Source organism: Mastomys coucha, unplaced genomic scaffold (genome assembly GCF_008632895.1).
Source record: "Mastomys coucha isolate ucsf_1 unplaced genomic scaffold, UCSF_Mcou_1 pScaffold1, whole genome shotgun sequence".
Taxonomy (NCBI): Eukaryota; Metazoa; Chordata; class Mammalia; order Rodentia; family Muridae; genus Mastomys; species Mastomys coucha.
This window is the reverse complement of record NW_022196891.1, coordinates 60,736,226-60,745,235: the sequence shown is the minus strand read 5'-3', so window position 1 is coordinate 60,745,235 and position 9,010 is coordinate 60,736,226. Positions and strand designations below refer to the sequence as shown.

Here is a 9,010-nt window from a genome sequence, read left to right as displayed (position 1 = left end):
GTCCTCTGTCAAGCCTGGCCATAGACTTCGACCCAGGCTTCCTCAGTCTCTGTGTCTACCAGGACCTCAACCGGCTGGACACAGATTAGCACAGAGCCTACCCACCCCCTCCCCGCCTCCAGCTCCTCCTGCTCCCCCAGCTCCTTCAGCCTGGTGCTCCTGTCTGCTCCTCTTTGGGGGCAGCCTTGGCTACAAGCAAGAAATTAGAACATTGGCAAAGGTAGGGGAATTATTAGGACGGACTTTCCTCTGGTTTAATAAATATGTAAATTTTCTACTGTCTGAAGCCTGGGGATTTCTGGTGGGCAGCGAAAGTCTCGAATCCATTCGAAGCTGAAGACTTCTGGATTTCCCCAAGCCGACTTTAGATCGTAGAGAGCCTCCCGTTATTATCGCTCTTGTTATTTTATTACATTATTTAATAGGCTGCCTCTACAGAGCCAAACGAGCTTTAATAGGTTTTGCTCTTTTTTTGCCTTTCGGTCTCAGACTCTCCCAGCGCTCTCCGCCAAAACAAAACTGCAGGAAAAGTTGCTGGGGGCGGTGCAGCCGCAGATTTGACGGTTACAGATGTGCATCTTTTTCTTTTTCTTTTCTTTTTTCCTTTTTTTTCCGTAACAAAATTTGTCCTCAGCGGTTATCAAAACATGCAAATGAGATTTTCCAACAGGATCTCAAACAAATCTGGAGGAGTTAATGCCGAAACAAAATAATCAGCCCCGTTTTAAAGTGACTGCGGGTTTCGGGCTCTTTTCTCTCTGTGATACTACTGCAAGGGAATGATAATTAGACCTTTATTTTAAAAATCCAAAGGGGCTCTCTCCTTAGCTTCCCTCCCTCCCTCCTCCCTCCCTCCCTCCCTCCTCGTCTCTTGCTCCCTCCCTCTCCCTTTCTCTCTGGCTCTGATGTTGGCAAAGGGGTTTTCTTAATCAGACTGTTTTTTCGGTCCGAGGAAAAGGAGGTAGGAGATTGTGATGGAGAAAGGGGGTCTGTAAAACGTCAGGCGCCGCACAAAGGCTTTGCCACGTAATTACAGGCTCCTATTAAGTGGAGATCTGCCCTCCCAGGGGTCTCCAATTTTCTTGTATTCCCTACAAAGCCTCCTGTCCATGCCAGTCTGTGCCTTTTGAAGTGCCAGAGGGCTTCTTGATCCAACTGAGAAGGGAAAAGGAGCTCCGCACGGAGAAGGGGGAGAGAGCGGAGGGAAGGGGGACCCACGACCCTTCTGCAGACTCTTGAAGCCCCGCTTCTTTATTTCTTATTTTTTTTTCCTCCTCACGAAGAGTAAAGTGAGAATCCTGCTCTCTAATACATCTGCAAGACATCACTCTCCTGAAATTCTAGTCACTCCCGAGAATCCACAGGAGTGCAGAGAGGGGGAACGCGCTTTCTTGAAGACATTTTAAAGCTGGAACAAGCCTTCTTCTGTCGGTGCTTGAACTCTTGCCGGGGAATAACTTTTTTTAACCTCTTCTCTACTTTTTTTTTTTTAACCCACTTTGATTCTTCTCTCCACCCCTTCTTCTCTCTTCTGTTTGCCTAACTCCCCCGCCCCGCTGGCCTCCCCTTGCCTCTCTTCCCCTTATTATTATTTTTAGTGTCTGAGTGTGGACGCTTTTTGAGAGTTGGAAGGGATATATATTTTTTTCTTTCTGATTTAAGCATAGGGTGTTTGTTTTGTTTTTATTTTTAAACTTTTTGGTGTGGATTGTCTCTCTGGACCACGCCGGACTTGGCTTCAGCGAAGCAACCGAGGCTGCGGGAAAAGTTACTTGTCCCGAAAGTTCTACACTTCAGAAGGGGGGTCCCGCCCTTCTCTCTCTCTCTCTCTCTCTCTCTCTCTCTCTCTCTCTCTCTCTCTCTCTCTCTCTCTCTCTCTCTCTCTCTCTCTCTCCACTCCCCCCTCTTTCTTCCCCACTCGGCTCCTCTCCCCCCTCACGCCCACAGCGTTTGGTGTTGATTCGAGCGGGAAGAGGGGGGTGGGTGGGATTGGAGGGAGACCATGACCTCCAGCTACGGGCACGTTCTGGAGCGGCAACCGGCGCTGGGCGGCCGCTTGGACAGCCCGGGCAACCTCGACACCCTGCAGGCGAAAAAGAACTTCTCCGTCAGTCACCTGCTAGACCTGGAGGAAGCCGGGGACATGGTGGCGGCACAGGCGGACGAAAGTGTGGGCGAGGCGGGCCGGAGCCTGCTGGAGTCACCGGGATTGACCAGCGGCAGCGACACCCCTCAGCAGGACAGTGAGTGAGGGCGCGTGCTCCGGGGAGTGTGTGATGGGGACACCGGGTGGAGGCCCGGGAAGGGTGGCGGGAGCATGTTCCTAGGCTTCGGTTTCGGGGAGATGAGGCATTAAGAATTTAGGCGACCTGGGAAAAGTGGCTGGTCGCTGATCACAGAAAGACCGTTGAGAAAAAGAGGGCTCGCTCCCCCAAGGGTGTAAGCCAAGCGGACGCTGGAGAGAGGCCTGGAGGCCCAGGGACGCTGGGAGGCCAGACAATCCCATGCGGGGACTCTGAGGCCACCACTGTCTTCTGCCGCCGGGGCTGCATCTGGGGTGCGGGCGGGAGCGGCGGGCAGAAATCCCGCAGGCGGGGCGTCCACGCCGGGCAAGGAGCGGTCGGCCAGAGCGCAGGCTACACAGCCACCTAGGTTAGAGAAAACAGCGAACAAAGATGCAGGGCAGGCTTGGGAGCGCTTCTTCCCTGGAGCAGAGGGGAAAGCACTGTGCTCAGAGGAACTTGAACCACAGGTCCTGGAAGACAGGACTAAGGTCGCATACCCTGTGTGCCTAAGACCCAAGCCTGGAAAAGGCCTAGGGCAGCGCAGAGACTATAGTCCTTGTCTCCCAGGCTTGCTCTCTGACCCCTGCTGTCATCTCTACCTGTATTTAAGATAGAGCTAAAAGCCCACCTGTTAAGGCAAACCTTGATGAATCTAGAAGAATGTTCCTCAGAAGCAAAATCAGAGACTGCCCGGCTTGATCTAGCAAAGGGAAATCGCGGGTTGCAGGCCCAAGCCCTTGCTCAGCGAGGCCTTTTGGCCCCTAGACCTTCAGAAAAGTCTGTTACAAGCTGCCTTTCCCAGCCTTAGTCACTGTCGACATCTCAGAGTCATTAACTTTACCTTTACAAAAAGATTGACTGCAAGTGTATGTCCTGGTCCCTTAGTATAGATCACACTTGCCGCCTGGCTCACCCTCTAGTCAGATGCACAGAGAAGTTGCAACAGTCTCGACCAGGCAGAACATTCTAAAATGACCTCCTTCCTTATCATTATGTGCTGATCACTCATTTGGAGCTTGGAAGACTCTCAGCCATTCTATGACTCTCTCAAGACACTGTCCCTGTTAGATTCCCAAATAACAATTTTAAAAAGACATTCAAAACAAACTGGCATCAGAAACATCTGGGAAGGGTTCCTGGGCACAGTGGGGGACACCCCCTTCACAGAAGCCACAGGGGAGCCCTATTTGGTCAAGGGGGTACTGGCTAGTAGTTCTGCAGTCTGCTAGGACTGAACTAATTCAGATGGCAGTAACTTGGGGACAATCAATTCTGGATTGGGCCCACTGAGTACCACATGAGCTGGATGAAGAGGTTTGAATTAGCCATTTGAATTATAAAAACCAGTCTAAACCATACCCAGGAAGAATCAGTGTCCCCAAAGCCTGGGTAAGGGCTAGGTTGGGAACTATAGCCATTCTGTGTAGGGTTTGAGGGAGGTTGATCCTGGTATACATGGCATCATTTACACGGATAAGGTATCTGAAGCTCTAATGGATTACAAAATACTATGTGTTTTTAAAACCTTTTACTGGGGAGAATATAAAGCAAAATCTAGGAAGATAGTACCTGGAACTCTGTGATTCTATCAAGACAGTTTCCAGAGGGCTCATTATTGATCTCAAAAATTATCACTATGTGAAGAACTAATGTTAGAACTTCATACCACCACCACCACCACCACCACCACCATTATCACCACCACCATCATTATCAACACCACCAGGTCCACGACCCATATACAATGCCAACAGAAAACAAGTATTACAGAAACTGCGTTGAAGACTAGGATGGGCAGGAGAGACAGGGTCATACTACTCTTTGCTCCACAAAAGGCTGGTGCTTAGGAAAAGCAGGTCCAAGACCTGTCTCTGCAAGCCCAGGGTGGCAGAACCCCAGGGTGGCAGTCAACTTTAGGAACTGTATTGGTTCATCTGGATTTTGTCTGTTTGTTCTTTAAGGGAAGCATAGGAGAAGGGAGCTTGGGGACTGTCTTGGTCTTACATTGAGTATAGAAAAGCTAGGCGAAGCATGCCACTAGGGAGCTGAAGTGGAGAGGCTGTGCTGAAGCTAGTAGAAACTAAATCCACTAAGGTCACACCACGCATATAAATCCCCTGGTCAATCATAAGGTTTCCAGGGGAGTTAGAGGACCTATTGCCCCCAGAAAAAAAAGGACAGAACCTCATGAATCTGCTTGCAGCGAACTCAACACCATCTCATACTTGAAATGAATAGAGAGGCCAATGGAGAGAGGACCCAGGGAGGAAATCAGGCCTCTAAGGCTTGCCTAAATAAAGAAGGGACACACCAGTCAACGTAAATGCAAGGTGGGGTAAAAGGTGTCAGTAAGCAGCACTTAGGACTTAGAAAGAAGTCAGGGGGTGCACACACACACACACACACACACACACACACACACACGCATGCGGCACAGGGCTGGCTATCTTTGCCTTTTGGGGAAACGGGCTGCGGGGTCATTCTAAGAAGCTATTGCTTTTGCAAGCAGATTTTTCTCAACCTTCCCCTTCTCCATCGTGAGTGATAACAGGAGAATCTTATCTGTGGATGGATGTCTGCCCTTGCTCTTGAGCCCCAGGTAGAACGCAGAGGGAGTTGGGACCTGTGACAGGGTGTCACACTCCCGTTTCCCAGCTTGTCACAGATGGTAGAGTTCTGATTATAGACAGGGGAGAGGGGAGTCGGCAAGAGAGGAGTGCTGCAGCGGGAGATCTGGCTGTAAGGGATTTAGGGGTCACAGTAGGGGTCACAGGGGAATGGAGAAGTTCACAGCCAGTCAGGTGCTCAGAGTGAGGAAAGAAAATACCTTTCAAAGAGATGGGAAACAATAAAGAGATGCTTTAGTCTCCCAGCTATGTGGAAAACTGGCCTCTGATCTATCTGGAGGATATTAGCACGAAGGTTCTACTCACACCCTCAATAATAGTCTTCATTTTGTAAAACTTTGCATTTCAACCTGGTCAATTATAAAAAGTTAATAATCCTTACTGCCCTTTCCCACCATAAGTCAGTAATCCTGCCCTCTCACTCCTCCTTTGCGGGGAGGGGGGGGTGTGACTCCCACTCTATTTTCTCCTCTGTAGAAGGTCTTGCTTTTCTTATTGATTCTCCCAGCCCGGTGTATTTCCCTAGGAATTTTTGGTTCATTTAACACTGTTAAAAATCTAATGTAGAGTAGGAACGAATGCGAGGTGTGTGAACGCCCGGTGATGGCAGAGAAGGGATAAGCAGGAGGGAGAGGAAGAAGTCATAAAAAACAGGCAGACCTATTCTTGGGGGGGGGGGGGGACAGTTCATCCCGCTGTCAACTTCTTAATTTCAACTTCTGCAAACTCTTAAAAAAAAAAAACAAAAAAACCACGCCTGCCTTCCACGTTCCCAACCTCTAAATTAGTGAAACCAGATTGTCCTAATAAGACCTTTTGTTGGAAACACATGTAGTCATAAAAAGGTAGACGGAAAGTCAATTAGACACGCGCGCGCACACGCACACACATTCACCAGCCGGCCCTAAGTGAGCACCCGGGCACAGCTGGGCCCGGGCCCTGTGGCGGATGCAAATGGGGAGCAACAGCGGCGTGGGAAATCGATTTGTCACAAAGGCAGAGGTGTAAAAGCAGGCCAAGGATCGCCCTCCTGAGATACCAAGCCCCACTCTCCCTGGCTCAGCTCCCCAATTTCTCTAAGCCAGAGGAACGCCCAGGAGAGCTAGAACATTCTCTAGGGGGCTCCCCAGTTGGAATCCGCATCCGAATAATATCAATTCCCTCTCCCCCCAACCCCCGCAGCGTCTTGTTTCACAATAGTTATGGCGCCACAAGTGTCTTTCATGGCACCACCCTGGGATTTGTGCCCCTTGCTGGTACTCTGAATTTGAATTCAGGCCTCAATGATCTTAATTCAAGACGGAGCTAATAAAACAAGTCCTAGTAAGGGTGGCCTGAAAATTTCTCCCTTCACAGGAGCAGGGGATTAAAATCCAGGAGCAAAGTAGTCCCCAAAGCCTGAAGAGTAACTCCAAGGCTGATGGTGAATTGCTTATTTTACATTCAAGGGCAGAGAGCATCATGGTTGCCTCTTCTTAAAATTTTCAGAGAAAAAGACAGTTTAGTAACTGGAAAGTGTGTGGACCAAGGATGTCTTGGGGTTTGAAGTGTCAGGGAATTGGGCCCAGAAGAGCCAAGGACTCAGGCTGACCAGACTCCTTGAAGCGCCAGATAACCAACTGTAGGCGTCACTGTCTTTTTCTATGAACCCTTCAGAGACCATGTAGCTTCTTAGCCTTAGATTTAGCTCTGCGTGGATGTGGATGAACTTTCTTAAGAGACATTCAAGTCACAGCGCTGGGTAGCAAAGCAGGCCCGCAGCGGATCACACCAATGTCAGTAGTTCCTTTGTCTTCCAAGGGCCATCATTCTTGATTTAACAGCAGGAGTGAATAAATCATCCCCAAACCAACAAATGCCACCCCTCATGCCCCCGCAACCCCCGCGAAAGCAGCGAGTACTTTCCTATTACACGGACTTCAAGGTGGAGTTTTTGAAGAGTTTTGACCACTCCTCCAGGTCGTGAGCCCCGGAGCCCTATGCGCTAAATGGCGGCTGTTCTTATCTATGAAGGCCCCTAGACCAATTGGGTGTTTTATTTTAAAGAATTTACAATTCTCTTCCTATGCGGTATTTATCGAGATTCGCGGCAGCAGTGAGGGGAGCCTCCGCCGAGAGAGACAAAGCAGGAGAAAACGCAGGGACTGGGCATATCCAGTTGTAGCAAACTTGAGTGCCTGCGGGTCTTGCACTGTGACCCCAGGGAGCTTTCAGCTTAAGGCTCCATCCTCTTTGTATGCTGTGGAATGTTCGTTTTATTAACTCTGTAGAAGAGCCACATGAGGAACCACTTTGGAAAGGGGTATTTATAGAAAAGGAGATGGGTTTTGCATTGTGTTGGGAGTGGGCAAAAAGACATTTTTTTAAAGGGGGACAAGTAATCCTCCCCCAAAATAAAAAGTAAAATATGGGTCTCAGCAGACCCTATCCAAGTCTTGGATAGAGAAACATTTATTTTTTTTTTAAGAAATGATTATCTTTGTTGCTGTTAAGTGTCCGTATGGCCATTTGTGGGCCAACAATTAGAGAGTTACTTATAGCAGGGTATCACTATATGGCCAGACACGCCTCCCTCCTCCTTTTCCCTGATCTACTCTGAAGCTCTGAGGTACCACCTTCCACGGGGCTTCCTACTTTTTATCTCCCTCTTTATCAAGAAAAAGATCCGTGTGTCTCTAATAATGGTATTGATCCATAAGAATTTGGATTCTTGGAGGAAAAAATAAAAACCTTGGAGCCCTCAAACAAATAATCAATATTCTCAAACAGTAGTGGAAATATAGGCAGAGCAGCATGCCCTCCTATTTCAAAGTGCAGCTTCTGGTTAAGCCAGTACAGGTGAAGGTGTCAGAGAAAGGAAGCAGAGGCAGCATGGATGTTTCTGAGTTAGCAAGTTTATTATTATTTTTTTTTTTTACAGAGCAATGTCTCTGCTGGAGTTTGAATATTAGTAGATTCTTAGCATCAATAGATTGGAGTTCTCAAAGAACTCTTCGTGTAGACTTCTGTGACATATTGACTTTAAAAGTAATAGTATTTCATTGGTTTGAAATCACTTAATGGAAAGGATGATCTGAAGCTGTTTTTGAAGGGTGACAACCTTGGTTGTTTAGAGGAGTGAGCTAACCTCTACCTGTGGAGACCGAAAGGCTTCTTAGGAAAGAAACAGAAATCATGCCATAGAATAAGACTCACAGTGACCTTTTAGAGGACTCCAGAGACACTCGAAACTTATAATTTCATCATGTCTGGGGTCCTTGAATGAGGGACAAAGGGCTGAGTTGTGACCACATCTATTTTTGGATCTTGAGTGCTTAAACCCTTTGCTGTACTGCAGGGTAAGGAGGGCTCGGGTCCTGAGAATCCCAGACTCCTTTTGATGACCACCATTTCCAACAGGCTCAACTTCAAACCAGGAATCAACTTCGAATATGCATGAGAAGTAGTAGTATTCTGGTTCGTATGTGTGTGTGTGTGTGTGTGTGTGTGTGTGTGTGTGTGTGTGTGTATGTGTGTGTGTGTTAGGTAAAGAGGAACTAATTGAACAAAGGTTTTAAATTTTAAAACATAGCTATCAGTGTCTTTGGTGTTAACTGCTTTTGTCTGTGCCCAGGCAAAGATACAAACCAGCCTCCTCCACCCACTTCCTCTTAGTCCAAAAATCTCTGCCCTATGCCTGACTGCCTCCTCCTTGCCTTTTCTTTCCAATAGGGGGTGCAGTTCCCCAGGGCTGAGGCTGTGAAATAGTCTGCCTTTAACTAACTAACTAACTAACTAACTAACTAACTAACTAACTCCCTCAGCCAGGTGACTCAGGAATCTTCTGCAGCACATAGGAGATCTCCAGAGAATGAAGACACTGCCAGAAGACTGGCCCTTCAAGTTATAGCTGCTAGAACTGGTGCTTAGGTTCTTGGAGAGGGCGTGTGGATGGGGGTGTGATTCTGTGTGTGTGTGTGTGTGTGTGTGATTCTGTGTGTGTGTGTGTTTGTGTGTGTGATTCTGTGTGTGTGTGATTCTGTGTGTGTGATTCTGTGTGTGTGTTTGTGTGTGTGATTCTGTGTGTGTGATTCTGTGTGTGTGTGATTCTGTGTGTGT

The 9,010-nt window shown here is 48.1% G+C and overlaps 1 protein-coding gene across 2 annotated transcripts in view; it reads left to right on the top strand.

Annotated features, from left to right (window-relative positions):
• The first annotated feature begins 905 nt into the window (after window positions 1-905).
• The window catches only part of Prrx1 (paired related homeobox 1), a 70,428-nt gene continuing 62,323 nt past the window's right edge, over window positions 906-9,010 (top strand). For both annotated transcript variants that reach the window (XM_031387391.1, XM_031387398.1), the window contains exon 1: window positions 906-2,243. In XM_031387391.1, coding sequence (XP_031243251.1) covers window positions 2,003-2,243 — 241 coding nt within the window. In that variant the 5' untranslated portion in view covers window positions 906-2,002. The remainder of the gene's footprint in view (window positions 2,244-9,010) is intronic.